Source organism: Mya arenaria, chromosome 17 (genome assembly GCF_026914265.1).
Source record: "Mya arenaria isolate MELC-2E11 chromosome 17, ASM2691426v1".
Lineage (NCBI taxonomy): Eukaryota > Metazoa > Mollusca > Bivalvia > Myida > Myidae > Mya > Mya arenaria.
Window position 1 is genome coordinate 35,513,036 of NC_069138.1, and position 19,445 is coordinate 35,532,480.

A 19,445-nucleotide genomic window follows, 5' to 3' on the forward strand; every position below is an offset into this window, starting at 1 on the left:
ACACATGTATAACAACATAAATTTTGACTGATAAACCTTTAACATCTTACTAAATAATGCATTTATTGAAAATATATTAACCGATAACACAATTGTAGCCGTCTTTTTAATAGCAGAATGCGTAAAAATATTAAATGACTGGTGAATGCTAAAAGATTGACTGTGGTCAACTATAGTCACATAAGGTAGAAATACCGTGTTTTATGCTCATTTGTTTCAAATTTAACTCGGCATCCTTCATAAGAACCATCGTTTTCGACATTTATTCATCCTTTTTGGAACATTAAACAATAGTATTAATTGTTGTAAATCTTATTAGGGAATAAGTGTAGATCTTTAAAGGGACTCGCTAATGTTTTTTTGTAAAATGCACGTTTTGTATGACGAAATAAAGTGTAGCAAATCATTATGAGTTTTAGTGTTAAAACTAAGCTCGAACCTTTCAATAAATGTTGATATTTGCTCATTTATCATCTTTGGAGATCACTATTTTTATTAGCAAACAGCTTTGAGCGATTCGTTGTTGCGTGTTCCGTGTTCCACGTGATAATATCAATGTATTGACGTCCATGTTCTTCGTATAAGTCTTAGTGGCCCAGTGGGTAAAAACGTCTGGGGTTTTTTTCTCTTGAATTTACCGGCATTGGTTTGCATCCCACTAAAACCAAAATACTTTTTATACTACAATTTTACTTTTTTCTACAGGTTCGATATCATAAAGTAATGATAAAATACATTACCGGGTATACTTTTTTGGTCCCAAACAGCCCCTTTCTGGTGTTATTTTCTCAAATAAATTTCAGGCATGTTCTGCATGGTCGCTCAAAAGATTGTAATGACAAAGTAATATAAAGATAATACATATAGAAGATATTCGTCGATTTCAGTGTAAGATCGTCATTCATTTCATGAGTCTCATAGAAAAGCACATTTTCACGATTAGCGAATCCACGACTAATCACGAATATTATACGATGTTACAATAAAAAACATTTTTTTGTTCCGTTTATGCTTTTTTGGAAGATTGGTCAGCTGCTAAATTTATTTTTCAAAACGTCCCCTTATGGCATACGTCTTTGCTACTCGTGGGACGCCCCTCATGAATAGTGCTACTTGTTGGACGCCCCTCACGCCTAATGTTACTCATGGGACGCCCCTCACGCTTCAGATGAAATACTTTATTAACATTTACCGAACCATTTGGTTAACGCATTTATTTCTATAATATTGAAGTTATAACTGAAAATGTCGGCTAGCCCTAAATCTTTAAATGTACGCTGACGCTGACACCAGGTCGAGTAGTATAACACCCATTATTCTTCGAATAGTCGAGGTAAAAAATATGTTCGAGCACTTGTTTATGTTTGTTTTGATTGTGTTCGAAAGCAGATGTTCCGGACCATTTAGCTTCAAGAAAACGTTTGGAAAAGGGATAGCCAAAACGTAACAAATGGTAAGTAATGTTCATTTATAACCTATAATTTCGTACAATATTTTCCGTGTTAAAAGTGAGATACGCAATTGATCAAGGGAAAGTAATAGCAATTGTTTTAAAAACTAGTAAATGAAGTTGTTATTTTCGCTTCTAAGCTTGCAGTGAAACTTCCACTGTTTATTTTCACTGATAAAAGACCTAATTTGACAGAAAAACATGAACGAAAGAATAATCTTCTAAGACACTAGATAGTATACAGTGCGCTAAATATATAGTTTCCTTTAGTACATATGACCACACACTATAAGACGTTCCTTTCCATCTTAACGCAGATTTTATGATGATGCGTAACATGTCTTTTTCCCGCATGATCGGTGTTAATATGATACTCCCGCCTCTAGAGTTTCATTATACTGTTATACTGCTAGGCATATACAGTTGTCTTGCTGCGTTCTTTGTGTACATAAATATGTAAATGAATCAATGGAATACAAAATTTAGTTCGTGAAACGCCAAATATTAAAACACTCGGTAACGTACCAACCAGCCTACAGTGATACGGAACCAATTATTAGTTCACATTCCTTTCCATCTTATCGTAGGTTTAACGATGATGCGTTATTATGTAGATGAATAAATGGAATACAAAATTTAGTTGTATTGTATCTTCAGATAACACCAAACATTAAAACAATCGGTAACGTACCAACCGTCCTACGGTAATACGGAACCAATCAAAGTAGTTTTAATCAATGTTAAATAACAGCACTGAAGACCTCCAATCCAACCAGAAGTTTTTTGCTCACTGGACAGAATGATAAATTAAACGGGTCATTCTGGGACCCAAAGTCTTTCAAAGATAAGATAACTTTCAGGTTCCTCTCCTTTCCATTTATCAAAACGATATGATAAGAACTGCGAGCACACACCAGGATTCGTTCCTTTCCGACGTTGATGGATTGAACTGGCAATGTTAGCAACGGGTCCTTATATGTGTTTATCAAACTTCCGTTGAAATGAACAACGCAACGTAAATTGAGGAAGAGCTAACGGTTATATATCGTGCAGCTCTAGTCTTTGTTGTAAATGTTTGCAACACTTCTCCAGCCATCGACATCCTTTCTACATACGAGTATCCTGGTGCTTTATTGTGGTATTCGTAGGATACAAACAGGCTTTTATCATTGTAAGCTAGTCCATAGGATGAACCGGACACGTCGAAATTTGTCCCAGCAATTACTGAATCGTTTTTAACGCTTACAAATTGTACTTTGTTTTCATCTGGAAAAGCAACAGCTGCGTGGCCGCTAGGGAGGGCACACACCTGCCAAGGATCTCCAAGCAGTTCAATGCGTGATAAGACCTTGTTGACGTTGATATCTACAAGTTTAACACATTTATTGCCATAGTCGGCCAAAAGACATTTTCCTGGTTCCACAAGAGCGGAACTTGTTATCCACGATTTGCCTGTGTCTTCTGTGCAGAAAATGTCCAGCTCGGCATCTTTTGTCCATTCAACAGTGGATAGATCGACATCTGTCTCTGATGTTATTCCTGTTATGAAAGAAGCATAGACTATTTAAGTAAAAGTAAGAAAAATCAATGAAATTGAAAGGTCGTTATATATAGAGGCATTCTTACAGGAATTTAATCAGGATTCGCCGAACGACCGAGACAGAGATCGACTAATGCGTATTGAGACACTTATACATTTTATTGTCTGAGTTCTGCGTTTTATAAGAATTGTTACGTTTTAGATATATTTGAAATGAAGATGTCTAATGACACTTTTAAGATACGTGACGTCGATCGCGAGAATAAGTCCTGCAGCGGTAGCATGTCCATTTTTGCAAACTATCGTGTCTCATAAGCAGGCAATCAGTACTGCTGTATTTGCTCGAACTCCGCGGGACCGGCGAAAATACCTCGAGCGTCCGGAATTTTGAGCCAACCCGGAACGCTTACATTCGGTATAAAGAAATCGGTCCTTTACATCCAATTTGAGCCAAAGAGGAATTCGAGCCAACGCAGTTCGATTGTACTATTTGGATTACAAGTATTTGGAAGTTATCTCTAATTCGAATTTATTCATTGTTTCATGTTATTATCCAGTCGCTTGTTTAAATTCAGTTTTTGATAAGTATATGAATGCCACCTCATGACTCATTTTCGCAGACAACGTCACAATTATTAATTTTAAATGCAGATTTCTATTGATACTTCTCAGATTTAAACCTTCATTGGAAAAGTCGACACATCCTAAGATGTCTGAAGAGTTGATCAGAGCTTCAGTGTGTTTGTCTGTCAAAAATGTGCAACGAACAGACGTGTCCAAAATGATCTCTGCGTTGATCTTATTGATTTCTCCTTGAAGCTTCACAAGTTGCTTGTTGGCCATTTTCGCATGAATGAAGCGCTGGTGTAACTGTTTTTCTGTCGTTTGCATGTCTGTTGTCGTTTCTGCTAGAGTCTGTTTTAAGCCTGTTATCCCATCTCTCAACTTTGAAAGTATTTCTTTTTGTTTGATCTCATTTTCTTTCATACTTTTCAGCAACACATTTTCTCTTGTATCCAGAACAAGATTTATCTGTGCCCTAAAATTCCTCAGTTTCTGTACTTCTTCTTTTGTGTTTTCTGATACGAACGCCTCGGAATCGTTTACGTCGTTGTTCAAAGCGGAAATAACAGTTTCCATGTGTGCAATGTTTTTGTTTAGTGTTTTATACTCCTCGGAGTCTTTGTATTGTTTTGCTGTCTCTGACAAATACTCAACCTTACAATTTCGGTGATGTAACACAACGCAGTCTGAGCATCCGAGGTCATCATGGGTTGGACAATAAAACTTTATCATTTCACTGCTGTGTTCAAGGCACGGTTCGGTAGGCAGAAAATCAGCTTTGTCTTTGTTCATATAAAAAGAAGGCATTTTATCTTTCGTTAGGAATACATGATTTCTTGACATGGCGAACCTCTTGTGGGCAGATATACAAGGATCACACATAAACTCCTTGCAAATTTTGCAGAAACCATTGGCGCTGATTTCCCTCCCGTCCTTCATGCACGGCTGACAATGTAAAACAAACTCTGTTGAGGCATTCTCATTGGCATCGTCTGATTTTCGTCCACCAACCTCCATGATTCAACTGTAAAAATCGTTTCCATTTATTATACACATGTGACTGAAGGAACAGGCCAAACAGTCATACAGTTAACAATGAGGAACGGGATCAAAGCCAAAATAATTCTAAACGATATTATCAGCGGCACAATGAATACAACAGACACAGATTTAATATATGAATATATCATCATAAGTAACTGTTTTGGTTACCGTTCATTATCTCTGAAGGACAGACGGAACATTAACAATATCGCATTACTAATAAGGTTCATTCCAATCTCGCACACAGAACGCGCCAGGGAAGGTAAGCGAATTGAATGATCCTACTTCAAAAAGAGAATCAATACCAGTGTTATGCGTGAGGTATTTCAAAATAGATATTTAGTGAAATGTTATAGTCAAATTAAAGAAATAAGTTGGCTTTAATGTTTTATTGTATTTAAATCAACTAGAACTCCATAAATCTGGACTGTCGCCTATTTAGAGCGCATTTCTACTGAAAGTCACCATGACATCAATAACAACTGGGCCATTCGCACCACCTTTTTCTAGGTGCGGAACATATCCGTAGCATTGTTTTGTGTCGTTCCTTAGCAGTCCCGAGCACTCTATGCGTTCTGGGTCCGTGGTCGGAATTGATTCCAATTATAAAGAGAAATTTGAAGAATAAAATAAACTGTAACTTAGACTTTAGCAATACCAAGCAGGAAGTAAATTTGTTTACCTTTTTTCAATCTGCAAACAGGTCAGGTATATCAGATAGCTCACTTGTACACTTCCACTCAGTTTACACACTTTTCACGTAATAAACATTTTCATTAATTATATTGAGTTGTAGTTTTGGCTTCAACAACTAGAAACTACGCACATAGGCTTGACAAACATGCTAACTTCGCGTGTTCGTACTATGAACGATTTCATTGGTCGATATAAAAAATCGGTATTACTCGGTATTTTCCGGAGTTTGCAGCTCAATCGTAACAAATCAGTCATCTCCGGCAAGCTTCCAGATAGACCTCGTAAATAGTAGTGAGGTTATACGAAAATATGATGAGGTCGCCGGCGATTAAAACGCGGATTTTTAATCCGCGTAAAGAATTCCCATTGTACTGTCATAAGCAACAAGGAAATGGATTGTGTCAATACATTATATGAGCTTGTTTTAGAGAAGATATTAATTGTAACATGAAGGTATGTTCAATTTTAATTTTTAGATGTTTTTCTTATACCTAAAGTACACTGTTTTTACACGTTAAATCGTGAGCACTCACAAAATGTTCATGGCAGTAGTCAAAATCAACAGTCCATGGCATGCATAAAACTAAGCCATAGTCCCCGTATTTTTACTTGTATTATGCATAAAATAAAACATGGATTAAAATTAGGTCCGCATTTTCCCAATCCGAGTAGGAATACCCAACGAAATGTATGTTTTAAGTCCTAGTTTGCTTATTTTTCAGCTTTCCTTGTCATGAAAACAACATTATTGTTCGATCTGTAAAAAGCATTGCTTGCATTGTGCAGGATTTGGTGGTGCTTGGTCGGTGGTGAGCTAGCTGCCCAGTTAGCTTTATCAATTGATTGCCATGCATGTGTTTGATTCAGTTCGGACTGTACACTGAACATTTTTGGTGTACCGAGTCCAGTGGGGGGTGGGGTGGAGGCTTGCCCTGGACAAACCACCCAGTTAGTCTAATCGGAAGCGTACCAAACAAAGTGTGTGGGATTAAAGGCCGAGTTAGCTTAGTTCAAGGAACTTTACTGTCAATTTTGTTGGAAAATGGCCGAGGTGTTCCGAATGTGGGCAACTCCGACTCTAAGAATGTGCCTCTAAGGGAGATAAATTAACCTTGAAAGCAACAATGACTGTTTTAAGTTCTAATTATAACCAACAGCTCAGTTGTTGTTGTTTTTCTTTTGTCAAGATGATGCTAGTACACTATTGTACAGGTTTGAGACAAACCACGTTCACTAAGGCTACACGGGTAACAGATCTTTGATCTAGTGCAATATAACTTTATACTGCCTATTGTGTGCATACGCTTGTGGTGTTCATGACCCTCTGGCCCCAATTTTTCGAGACTGTTTTAGTCCATAATAACAGGATTGAGATAAGCTCACTATTTTTGATTTTCTATAATATGCGTTATATTTAGTTCTTAAGGAGTTTTAGGGGACAATAAACCATTTTTCATTTATCAGAATCGATTTTAAATATGTATTTTGAATAACTGAAACAAGCTACTTAAACCTGGTAAGCTTAAGAAGTTTGGAGAATTCGGGGCCTGCTGCTAAAACAAGGCTTTTATAACATTGTACAGGTTTTTGACAATCCACCTTTCACCGACGCTACGCGTAGTACAATATACAAGCAGCTACATGTACCAATGTTAATAGAACGTCCTTGCTGTATCACGGACCTATAAACCATATCTCTGTGGCTGTATAATACATTCAATTTTCATTATAGGCACATAAACCTTATAATATTCAGGGATAACTTCTGTATATGTATTTTCAAAATCGATAATTGTTTAAGATATTTATTTTAAATTGTACACACCATTGTTTGGCATCATATGTTACACTTATGCGCGTGCGACACGGGCGTTACTAGAGCAGCACAACGTTCGGCGGCTGCCTTTCCCTTCCACGTCGCCAGATCTCAACGTTATTGAGCATGAGTGGGACGAGCCAGACAGGCGAGTACGGAGGCGACCGGCACACTCTCTGAGTTTCGCTCATCGGTGTTATGTTAAAAATGCACCGTCTAGTTGACGTCGCCGTTTTCAGACGTTTGCATGACGTCAACATATTTTCATTTTTTGCAAACTTATTAAGATTTATACACATTTGAACATGCAGTGTATCAATGATGGATAGCACATGTAGCAGTTATGTTTACCTTACATGTTTTGAAACATACAGTTAGATTGGATAGTTCATATCAAGTTTATTGCCAGAAAACGTAATATATGACATGTGGTCGGCGGGTTGGAGTGGTCACGTGGACAGGCTAAACCAGACGGTGATGAACTCGGACTCTGATATCTTATGGTCCACTGTGGGTAAACAAGGCACATGGATTATACAATATTTGCAAACTTGGCACCGGCTTTGTTAGCATCTTAGGTCACAGTGCTTTCGATAATAACATCATTTGGGTCTTAAATAGTTATAAGGTCAATTGTGAACGACAGCTTTACAAGTACCTGACGTCACTCTCGATTCATGGTTTACTGCATAGATCCTGAACTGGTGACATTTTTTTAGAAGTAAAGATACATTTTCACTGAACGGGCTCGAACACGTAAGCTCTTGGCTGAGAGGCGTACACCTACACCACTTGACCACTTACCACCAAGACTGTGTGTGTATGCTTCCCGAGGTTTCAGCTTTAGAACGAAGAAAAAAACTACATCTGAACAACTTTTATCACACAATACTATGTACAAGTTCTCGGTAAGTGTTCGGGTAATAGGTAAACAAAGGCAAATAGTATTTTGAAATGGCTATATATGACGTTTGACCTTGACTTTGAAGATGTCTGACTGACACACTGTTTTGCTTTTTTGAATGGTTGATTATCTATGAAGCGGTCACAAAGCGGCCCACCCTTTGATACTAATGTGTGGCCTAGACCTTGAAGTGTCCGCTCGATAGGTAAGACCTTTTTGAAATACTTCTATCGGTTGAGGAGCTAAAAAGATGGCGGATGGACGGGCATATGGATAAAGTGGTCCCTTTGAGAGAATAAAAATGCCAGGTAGTGCTGTATGAAGCAAAAACGAAACGTGGACACAAAATGACACAGTTGACTCTTTCGGTATAATAAAAATGTAACATGATGGTTTATGAAGAAAACATGGATATAGGTTACCAAAACTAGGTCCCAGAATCGTGCACTCAGTAAAACCACGGTCTTTAAAGATACGGTCCCACAAATTTCATGTTTGCTAAGAGCCTGGTGTAATCTGGATCCCGGGAAATGGCGCCATCTTTGTCAGTGTCTGCGCGATGGAAGAGCGTCACTGCGTGTTCCAAGTCGCCGAGGTGAAGCAGCGTCCAGTGAGCAATAAACTCCGTCTCGTCGATCTCGCCGTCACCTGGTCGGATTTATGTTGGTTTTGAAATACACAACAGAACAGATTGGCAATCGATGGGGGCTTTAACCTCAGATGAGCATTCCAATGACCTCTTTGTTTGCTTAACACATGTCTTCAATAAGAAGGTATATTAAATTTTGTTCTGGTTGCCGTTCGTTCTGCTTTTCTACATTGGTATTAACAAAGGCATAATGCACTATCAGGTATTAGGGATTGAAAATCGGTTTCATATTTGTGTTCTGTTCTGTTCTATCAAAATCGATCATTGGAAACAATCGGTCAAGCGATTTCGATCATTTTCCAACTTGTGAAATGTTTCAACGTAAGTGGTACCAAAAATAATGTATGTTCTAACTTAACAAAGAATGAACATGGATTAAAGTATTAATTATTTTTTTTGAAAGTATATTCTAAATGATTAGTCTGAGTTTTTTTTTAAATTCGTTTAATAATATCATTCATACAGATGTTCTACCAATTTGTCTATTTTAGAGAATTATCCCACGTAGGAATAACCGATGGAGATCGAGCTAATGCAATCGATTATCGCGACGTCAATAGTAAACGACCAATTTTCCAAAGTCCCAATCGTCGTTTTACCTCTATTAGCTAAATGTATATCAAAATGCTATAGAGAAAGAAATTGCCCCTGCCCCCAATAACACCCGCCCCACCCCACCACGATACTTACCAACGCAACATCGGCTTCGAACTGTCAAGTTAAATTATACTTCAAAGTGTTTAGTTTGTCACCGCGTTGTTCTTGAGTGCGTTATTTAAAGCTACAATTGATTGATCACTTGAAGTCAATTTGTTTATTTGAGTTTATCAAGGTCTGCCCGCGTCCATTGGCTGCATTATCGCTTGACCCCCGCCGTGACGCCATCACGACTTAAATTGTTTTTAAATGCCTAAGTGACATAATATAAAAGTGACAGCAATTCGCAGTCAAATCCAGACATTGGAAGACTTGAAGAAACAGAGTGAGATACAAGAGATCCAGGTGCGATACCCTAGCTCTTTGCGAAGAGATCTCTTGGTTCTTTAACTTGCTCGGTGTAAAGCACCGATACACGGGATACAACTTTCCTGGGTTTAACCAGTACTGAGTACACCACTTTTCCAAGCACTACCCTTTAAATGCCAAGAGCCAGGCAAGGGAGCTACTTGTACCAGCTTTTAACGTCTTTCGGTATGACGCGGCCCGGGATCGAACCCACGCCCTCCCGCTCCGTAGTCGGACGCCTTTACCACAAGGCCACGGAGACGGTTTCACTTGAAGTCATATCCATGAAAACTGTATATGTATATATTGCGGGATGATAAGCCCCGCCTCTTCGGTAATAAGTTCAACCTGATACGAACAAGCAAAGGTCGAATCGCTGAGAGCGGCAGTCGGTTTCTATAAAGTGTGATGTCGATCGACAGGCTATATATAATTCGCAAATCATAACTAGATAACCAGTTTATACTGCTAGAAACCGAAAGTGCATTTATAGATAAGTGGTAACATGAATCTTATTTAGTTAACCAGTTAGTATGATACTTATAAAGTGGAATTCGCTTACCAAAACTAGATAACCAGTTACGGCTAGAACCCGAAAGTGCACTTATAGATAAGTGGTAACATGGATCTTATCTAGTTAAACAGTTATTATGTTACTTAGTAAGTGGAATTCGCGAACCATAACTTATTAGCCTTTTAGCGTTGTGCAGCTAAAAAAACAGGTGGCAGTTCTGGACACGTTTAAGACTGTTTTTAGTCTTATGATATTTATCTTACTAAAAAAACTACCGCGAAAATTAACTAGACAGCGAGATAGTTACCGCGAAAATTAACTAGACAGCGAGATAGTTACCGCGAAAATTAAATGGTTAACACGACACAATTTGCGAACGCTATCATGTTATCTTACGGCAGTAATATGCCACCATACAATTGCAAACAGTAGAATCACTGACAACATGCCAAGTAGATGTTGAACATATATAAACTGACGCCGTTACCGTTCATGTCAAACTTGGAGAAGATGTCAGCCATTTCGTCCTCTGTAATGAAACCGTCGTCGGTCCTGTTAGCTTCCGCCGTCAGAAAGATGTGACGGGCTACGGGGTCTTCGGTGATTTCGGGCTAAACGGGGTGGCTTAGCACACTGTGAGAGGGATGGGTAGAAAATCATTTCATGCAAGCATTGTGGATAAACACGAAATACCGCACGGTTGGCTCCCGGCGTTTGGAAAATGTGACGCGGGACAAGGTGTATCCGGAATCGCAGGTCGAAATATTGAGAATTTATGGGGGGAAATTTTATTTTAGTTTTTAGATAGTTTTGGTAATAAGCGATCTTTTACGTTAATAACTCAATACTCATTTTGTTCGATGTGGAGGGTAAGTTATTCCTGTTTATGGGGACTCCCCAACGAAAAGCTAGGATGGAACTGCATGGTTAAGAGCTATAATAAACCATGCTATGAGTAACTTAATGTCAGCGAGGTCATAGGTTCGATTGAATTTTGTGTAGAAATAAATAAAAATTACTTAAACATTTGAATGACGCATCGATTACGAGGCTACTGATCTTGTAGGTTTCAGGATTCGACGTAAGAGGGGGGAGGGAGGGGCTAACTTAGGTGCGTAACCTTTTGAGTTGCGCCCTCCCTCAGAACCGAATTATTTGGTTCAATGTGTTGGGAGGGGTTGACAGGCGGTTCGGGCTGCATACTGAACATGTTTGGTGTACCGAGTCCAGTGGGGGGTGGGTGAGGGGGGGGGGGGGGGCGGGGACTAGCCACCCTGTTAGTTTAATGGGTAGTGTACCAAAGCCGAGTTAGTTAAGTTGGCAGAACTTTACTGCACACCAAGACTGACTTGTTCAAGAGAACCTTGACGCAGCTAGATATCAGCATGTTATTGGTTATTTGTTGTTTTTCCGCACCTACGAGGCAGTGGATGTGGCATGGCATTGCTGCATGACGGCACTGGCCGAAACAGCGCGTGCGACAAAGGCGTTACTAGAGCAGCAGAAAGGACGGAGACAGCCTCTTTCTTTCAAGTCGCCAATTTTCAACGTTATTGAACATGTGTGTGCCGAGCCAGACAGACGAGTACGGAGGCAATCGGCATCCTCTCCAAATTTACGTGCACGGAGGAATATTCTCAAATATTTCATACCTATTATGAAACAATATAATGTCATTAAGACAAAGGTATGTGCACGTCGTTAGCCATTGGAGGTGCGGCACGCAAGGTATAAATTACTCGGATGTACTGATATGATTGTATTTTGTGAATTTGGATTTTACAATGATGTTTTTTTAATTGTTACGTTTGATATGTATTTAATGACCAATTGAAATTAAATTACAATGAAGTACATATTATGAGTTTTATTAATTATATTCCAAATTTGGACATTATTCGCTAACAAATAATCTAGTTATACCGAATAATATAAGTGCCGGGTTAGAAGAGGCCCAAAGTAAATGTGACTACATCACCAAATATTTCACATTTAAAAAATTCTGAACAATCGGGTCATCATCCCAGGCTTTAGGAATATCTCATAATTAATTTGAAATGACCTTAAAAACCAGCAATTATAAAATGGGCTCGTACTGTTATTCAACAAGCATTTGCCCCATATTGGAGTAACGTATGGATACCTTAAAGTGATATTCCAATACACGGAGTAACGTATGGATACCTTAAAGTGATGTTCCAATACACGGAGTAACGTATGGATACCTTAAAGTGATATTCCAATACACGGAGTAACGCAAGATAATAATTGAACGATAAGAAATCAGTTACTAGTGGTTGAAAGTATATGTAACGGTCGCTAGACGGTGGTGTTACCAGTAACTATATATTTATGTTATCCTTTGGTTTCTTTCCTAGTTGGATTCCAGAAAAATCAACATAATTAAAAACATTTCGATATGTAGGGTGAAGATAAATTGCAGATATGTATCAATATACACCTCCGTTAATCATTAATCAATTAGCTCCGCCTACTGGTGAAATAAATAATCGAAAACAAAGAAAATACTCTAAAATCAGGTTTAAAATAAATATTCGAGTAACACAATTTGCTAACCTTGCTAAATGTTAAAAACTCACGAAAGTGTCGAACTATTATAAGGGGTATGACTTCAACCATTAAAACTTACGCATGACGTAAGACTGACGTTCGATTCGGTTTGACGTTGCAAACTGATTTAGATTCATAAATTTTTTAACATGCAGTGTATCAGTTATGGATTCAACATAGCTCTAATGGTTACCTGACCGGTTGTTGTGTATATTGGCAATCTGGGGTTGCGCTCAAAAGATAATAGTGGTGTGTAACCGAAAAACTATTGTTGAGTCGTAAATTTAGGTAATACAAAGGAACACGTGTATGTGAATTCTATTCTTTCTTCCCCAAAAAGTTAAGTAAAAGAATAACAAGGTGTAAAAATAATCTAATAGTTAGTTCATATCCATTTTATTGATAGAAAACGTAACATGTGATATGTGGTCGGCGGGTTGGAGTGGTCACGTGGACAGGCTGAACCAGACGGTGATGAACTCGGCCTCCGATATCTTATCGTCCACTGTGGGAAAACAAGGCACATTGATAAGCACTTGACAACTCATCTCAAAACTATGTGTATCCTCCCCGAGGTTTAATAAGAAAGAAGAAAAATACACATCTGAACAGACCAATTTTTGCCTATGTTCAAATGTGAAAGTTTTTAGGTTATAGTAAGGCCTTAGTTTTTATTATTCTGTGTTTTACAATCACCGCTGCTCAAACAAACTCATTTATGAAAATAAAAATAAAATTATGATTTCGTTTTTGTTTTATTTCCGCCTATGAAACTATATCGAGGTAAATCATTTAAAGCAGCGGACGTCGCTGTTAAAATGTTCGTGTCAATATCTCTGAAAAAGTTTAAACCAATGAAAAACTTTCATCGGATTTGCAGGGTTGTGCTAAAACCCCGGTATCCGGTACCTGGTATCGCCCGGTACCTGGTATCACTTCGATTCCGGATTATGTTGATATCGGAGTTACTATCAGATGATAAAACCAATTATTATATGCCTATCAATTTCCTTTTTTTTATATCTAACAGTTAAAATACAACACACCGTATTGAAAAATCCGTAACACCATATACTGTCGTTTTCCAATATCGTATCATTCGAGAACCCTGTGTAGTCTAAGAACTACTTTCGCGTTGCTAAAAATAGCGTGACAAAAAAAACTGGTAAAACCTGTCAACTTTTATATAAAATACATAAAATTATCCAGCTTTACTCACCCTCCAGAAGTATGTAAATATTAAGAAACATGGTTCTTCAAAGAAACATGAGGATAAGTACGAAGCAGAGAACACTTTCAATCTATCTAGACAACTAGATGTTTGCCATTTCGAAGTTCATAAATTAGAATTATCATATACATGAGCAGCTCGCCAATAAAAAGAAGAAGGAGAATTCGCGTCATCGAAAGAAATAGAGATTGACTCCCGACCTTCCCTCAATTCTGCATATAATTACCGTCAAAAATCCCACGAATACTCACTTCGTTAAAAATTCTGTAACTTCTGAATTCGTTTCGCTGTAGTAGCATCCCCAATACACAAAAGTGCGTAAGACATTCATACGCGCAAGCCATTTCATATTTTGATATTTGACAGATGGCGGTAAATTTAAATCAAATTGAAACCGAAAAATAAAAAGGAATAATTAGATAAACAGGTATGAAATAAATGGAATATTACGATAAAACGCTTTTCTGGTGACCTGCATTACGTCTCGTTCGGTATGTAAACATGTATCAGTCTCGACCTTCGGTCTCGACGGATACGTGTTTACACACCGAACTCGACGTTATACAGGTCACCAGAAAAGCGTCCTATCATAATATCCCATATGAAATCACACGGTCCATTATTTATTGCCTATTGACAACCAATGCATACTTTGAAAAACCTGGTTATCAACATTATCCGGTATCATAAACTGTAATACCGGCTTTTCCCGATATCCATACCTTTGTACCGGGTTTTAGCACCACCCGCATCGTCATTGATAAAATGGCTGCCCCTACTAGTTCCTTATGGATAAATATTCGCTGTATGGAGAGGGGAACAAACTGATAAAAAGTTCTTTTGTTAACTGTAACAATTAAGACACGGTTGGTAAATAGGTATCGGACAATTTGCAGCCAATACAACACATTGGTGTGAAGACCGATTCCTTAAATCCTAAGTAGGCAACTCCGACAAATAAAATTAAATTTACAGAAAATAATTGTAGTTTTTATGTCACTTGTCTATTATAACATGCATTTACAAAGTATAAAGAAATGTAATTTTATTTTTATTTTTATTTCCTACGATACTTTATGTCTCTGGCCGTTCGTAAAACATTTAATTAAAATAGGCCTAAACAAAGGCAAATAATATTTTGAAATGACTATATTTTGATCTCTAATATTGGCATTGACTTGAAAAATAAAAACTGACATTTTTTCTTTCTTTTTGCTATATTTTCAACGGTTGATAATTAATGAAGCAGGCACAAGTGGCCCTCCCTTTGATACTAATGTGTGGCCTAGACCTTGAAGTGTCCGCTCGACAGGTAAGACCTTTTCCTAAGTTATTTTGAATACTTTAATAGGTTGAGGGGCTATAGAGCGGACACCAAAATGATGGCGGGTGGACGGGCATATGGACAAAGTGATCCCTTTTGGGAAGAATGAAAATGCCACGTGGTGCTTTATGAAGCAGACATGAAAAGGAGACACGAAATAATACCGCATGGACGGCCACACAGTGGCCTCTTTGGGTATAATTAAAATATAACATGGTGGTTTATGAAGTAGCCATGTATAGAGGGGACATAAACTAGTTCCCAGAATCGTGCACTCAGTAAAACCACGGTCTTTAAAGATACGCCCTCACAGAGTTCATGTTTGCTATACTTATTATCATGATGTGTTCTAATTGGGTTATCTTATTGTTATCTGTGAACATACACTAAGGCACGGGTTACCATATTAAAGTGGCATATAATTATTTGAACGGGAATTTGTTAATCCAAGCCACAAACTTTCTCTTCTGGCAAGATCAAATCTTTTTGCTATATTTTTAAATAAGTTAGAACAAAGGGACTCTTATTTGAAGTTCTGATGACTAATTATTAATGTTACAAGCAGTTTGTGTATATAACAAGCGAATTAAGAAAAACATATAAACCCTATAAAGCGCGAGAGTCCCTGTATTTGTTTATAAAACAGGCACGCACGCACGCACACAAACTCACCATCCCTGTCGAAATAATAGAAGAGCCTGACGAAGTCTGGATTCCGGGAAATGGCGCCATCTTTGTCAGTGTCCATGCGGTGGAAGAGCGTCACCGCGTGTTCCAAGTCGCCGAGGTGAAGCAGCGTCCAGTGAGCGATAAACTCCGTCTCGTCAATCTCGCCGTCACCTGGGTTGGATTAATGTTGGTTTGAAATACACAACAGAACAAACTGGCCATCGAATTGGGGGCTTTCCCCTCAGATGAGCATTCAAATGACCTCTTCGTTTGCTTTATACATGTCTTCAATAAGAAGGTATATTTGTTTTGGTTGTCGTTCGTTTTGCTCGATCATTGAAAACATTTCGTCAAGCGATTTCGATCATTTTTCAACTACTAATATGTGAAATGTTTAAACGTAAGAGGTAGCAAATTATTAATGAACATGAAACTATGAAGTATTTTTTTTTGTTATTTGAAAGTATATTTTAAATGATAAGTCTGAGGTTTTTATAATTCGTTTTATAATATATTTTTTACAGATGTTCTACCATTTTTGTCTATTTTAGAAAATTCACCCACGTAGGAATAACCGATGCAGATCGAGATTGGGCAAGCGATTATCGCGACGTCTTTTGTAAACGACCAATTTTCGATAAGTCCTGGCCCCAATATCACAAAAATACTTAAGTCAAATCTCAATCTCAGTCTCAACTCAATTTACCAGATAAAACGCATACTATGACTGAACATCTTGCATGTTTTTATACTTTTTGGAAGCGTATGTTCTCCTAGTATGTGTTGTTGAAAGGATTTTGTCAATATTTCGAAGAAAACTAATTCTAGAGCAAAAAATGTACTTGTGTAGTTGTTAAAAACAATGAATTGTACTCAAATACATTTTTGGCTATAGAATATTTTCCCCTTGGAATTTTTATCAATGGCGATAAACAACATAGCAAAAAATGTACTTGGGTAGTTGTTAAAAACAATGAATTGTACTCAAATACATTTTTGGCTGTAGAATATTTTCCCCTTGGAATTTTGATCAATGGCGTTAAACAACATAGAAAAAAATGTACTTGTGTAGTTGTTAAAAACAATGAATTGTACTCAAATACATTTTTGGCTGTAGAATATTTTCCCCTTGGAATTTTGATCAATGGCGTTAAACAACATATTCTATCATAGAATGTGCTTTTAAAAAGTGTAAAATTCATATATGATTTTTGATAACTTTTGATATAATGTGATGAAAGGAGTTGAAATTGAGATTGAGATTTGACTTAAGTATTTTCGTGATATTGGAGCCTGATCGTCGTTTTATCCCTATAAGCTATAAACCTCAATGTAAATCAAATGCAATAGAGAAGGAAATTGCCCAACCCCACTACTTACCCACCCAACATCGGCTTCGAACTGTCAGGTTCAATACTTCAAAGAGTTTAGATTGTCACCGCGTCGTTCTCGAGTGCGTTATTAAAAGCTAAATTTACTTGATCAGTTGAAGTGAAATCAATGAAAACTGTACATATATGTATGTATTGCGGGATGCTAAGCCCTGCCTCTTCAGTATTTCCACGGCAGTCGGTTTCTATAGTGTGTGATGCCGATCGACAGGCTATAGATATTTTACCTGATTTGAAATGCACTTGATGGATTGGGGCTGAGTTAAAGCGAGGACGATGTGAACCCTTGAACTACTCAGTCCATTCGCAAACAGCAGTATCACTGACAACATGTAGACTTTGAAAATATTTAAACTGACGCCGTTACCGTTCAAATCAAACTTGGAGAAGATGTCAGCCATTTCGTCCTCTGTAAGGAAACCGTCGATGGTCCTGTTAGCTTCCGCCGTCAGAAAGATGTGACGGGCTACGGGATCATCCGGGATTTCGGGCCGACCGGGGTTGCTTAGCACACTGTGTGGGAAGGATGGGTAGGAAAGGAATGCATTCTACGATTTTATGCAAGCACTAGTAAACAAAGATATATGTTGATTATTGTCTAAGAAATAAAAAAATACAAAACGGTGGGCTCCCGCCTTCTGGAAAAATGTGACGCGGGACAAGAGGTATCCGGAATGGCAGGTCTAAATATTGAGACTTTATGCGGGCAAATTTTATTTTAGTTTTTAGACAGTTTTGATAATGAGCGACCTTTTCATTGATAACTCAATATAAACTTATTCTTTTCGATGAGGGGTGTCAGTTCTTCCTTTTTATGGGGACTACCCAACGAAAAGCTAGGATGAAAGTTGCCTAGAGCTATAATTTAATGAACTATGCTACACGTTACTTAATGTCAGTCTGTAACAGCGAGGTTCGATTGACTATTGTGTTGAAATAAAATTGATTTACTTCATAAACATTTGCATCCGCATCGATTACAAGGTAATTAATCAGGGGCGGATCCAGGATTCGACGTAACGGGGGGGGGCTTAACTTTGACCTTCGCCCCTCTCTCCGATCCGAATTATTTTGGTTTTAAGTGTTTGGAGGGGGGAGGGTGGTGTAAGGGTTACTCCCCCAAGAAAATTTCACCAATTGCTAGTCAGAGGTAGTGCATTTGGGGTGTATTTTATTATTATTTTTCTCTTATTTTGAAATTAAATAGTATGCTTGGTCGATATTTGCCCCCAACCCCCACCCCCTGGATCCGCTAGTGTTAATGAATGATACCAAATTTGTCTGATAACCTGAGAGCCAGTGTCAGCACGCAGAGCACTGATAGCACTTGTGTTGTCGTCATCTTGTTCTGAAAACAGACACGGAATGGAATTCTAGTCTATTTTTAAATGTTATGTGGTCATATCAAGGTCAAAGTAAATAAGAAATTGAAATAAGTCAAAAGAGAAGTAGTAAAATGATAGCAGCACCAACATAACAGCAGCAGCAGCAGCAACAGAAACACTAGTACCTGTAGTAGTAATTAACAAGTACCACCATCAAGAAACTGTTAACGAATTGTTTTTTTTTCATTTCTGGCACATTAAAACTCAAGATTTCATAATGACATAGTTTGATATTCCACGACTACGAACGTTAAGGAATGTATTATAGTATTATTAAATTCAAGTTTCATAAAAATGAACGGTAACGTCCAGTATGATAACCAAGACTCATTACACTAACAAACCTTACTTGTACCAGTAGATCCAAAAATGGACGCACGAGTGTTTAAAGAATATTCTAGATATACTACTAGTATATATGTCCACATCATAAAATATTTTGCCTTTTAAAGTTTACAACGATGCTGTTGAAAATGTTGTTAACTTTAACAAAGTTCTGAACAATCAGGCCTATGTTACTATGTTACTATTAAATGAATTACAGCAAAAATGAATGATTAAAAAAAGAAGAAAAAAAGCCTTACATGTGTTTAGATCCCAAATGGGACGCACGTCTGTTTGAGGAAACTTTAAGATATACTATGAAGGAGGAACTTTTGAAACACCATATCACTAACTAGGTCCGTGAGAAC

At 37.8% G+C, this 19,445-nt stretch overlaps 3 protein-coding genes across 4 annotated transcripts; all 3 read right to left on the bottom strand.

The window, feature by feature from the left end:
• Positions 1-1,483: 1,483 nt before the first annotated feature.
• LOC128224729 (E3 ubiquitin-protein ligase Midline-1-like) lies at positions 1,484-5,447 on the bottom strand. 2 transcript variants are annotated; one of them, XM_052934714.1, is made up of 3 exons: positions 5,281-5,447; positions 3,671-4,578; positions 1,484-2,989 (listed from the first exon to the last, which is right to left on the bottom strand). In XM_052934714.1, the coding sequence occupies exons 2-3, from the start codon at positions 4,569-4,571 to the stop codon at positions 2,436-2,438; spliced, it is 1,455 nt and encodes a 484-aa protein (XP_052790674.1). In that variant the 5' UTR covers positions 4,572-4,578; positions 5,281-5,447; the 3' UTR covers positions 1,484-2,435. The 2 variants fall into 2 exon arrangements, with proteins under 2 accessions (XP_052790674.1, XP_052790673.1); XM_052934713.1 differs by having other exon boundaries at positions 3,656-4,578.
• A 2,112-nt stretch (positions 5,448-7,559) lies between these two features.
• Positions 7,560-11,392, bottom strand: LOC128223429 (uncharacterized). Its single transcript, XM_052932709.1, has 5 exons — positions 11,303-11,392; positions 10,670-10,793; positions 8,518-8,662; positions 8,369-8,394; positions 7,560-7,618 (listed from the first exon to the last, which is right to left on the bottom strand). Exons 1-5 carry the CDS (start codon positions 11,390-11,392, stop codon positions 7,560-7,562), a joined length of 444 nt encoding a protein of 147 aa, XP_052788669.1.
• Positions 11,393-13,133: 1,741 nt separating this feature from the next.
• LOC128222696 (uncharacterized) lies at positions 13,134-19,445 on the bottom strand. Its single transcript, XM_052931787.1, has 5 exons — positions 19,338-19,445; positions 18,658-18,716; positions 17,736-17,881; positions 15,981-16,148; positions 13,134-13,258 (listed from the first exon to the last, which is right to left on the bottom strand). The coding sequence occupies exons 2-5, from the start codon at positions 18,708-18,710 to the stop codon at positions 13,200-13,202; spliced, it is 426 nt and encodes a 141-aa protein (XP_052787747.1). The 5' UTR covers positions 18,711-18,716; positions 19,338-19,445; the 3' UTR covers positions 13,134-13,199.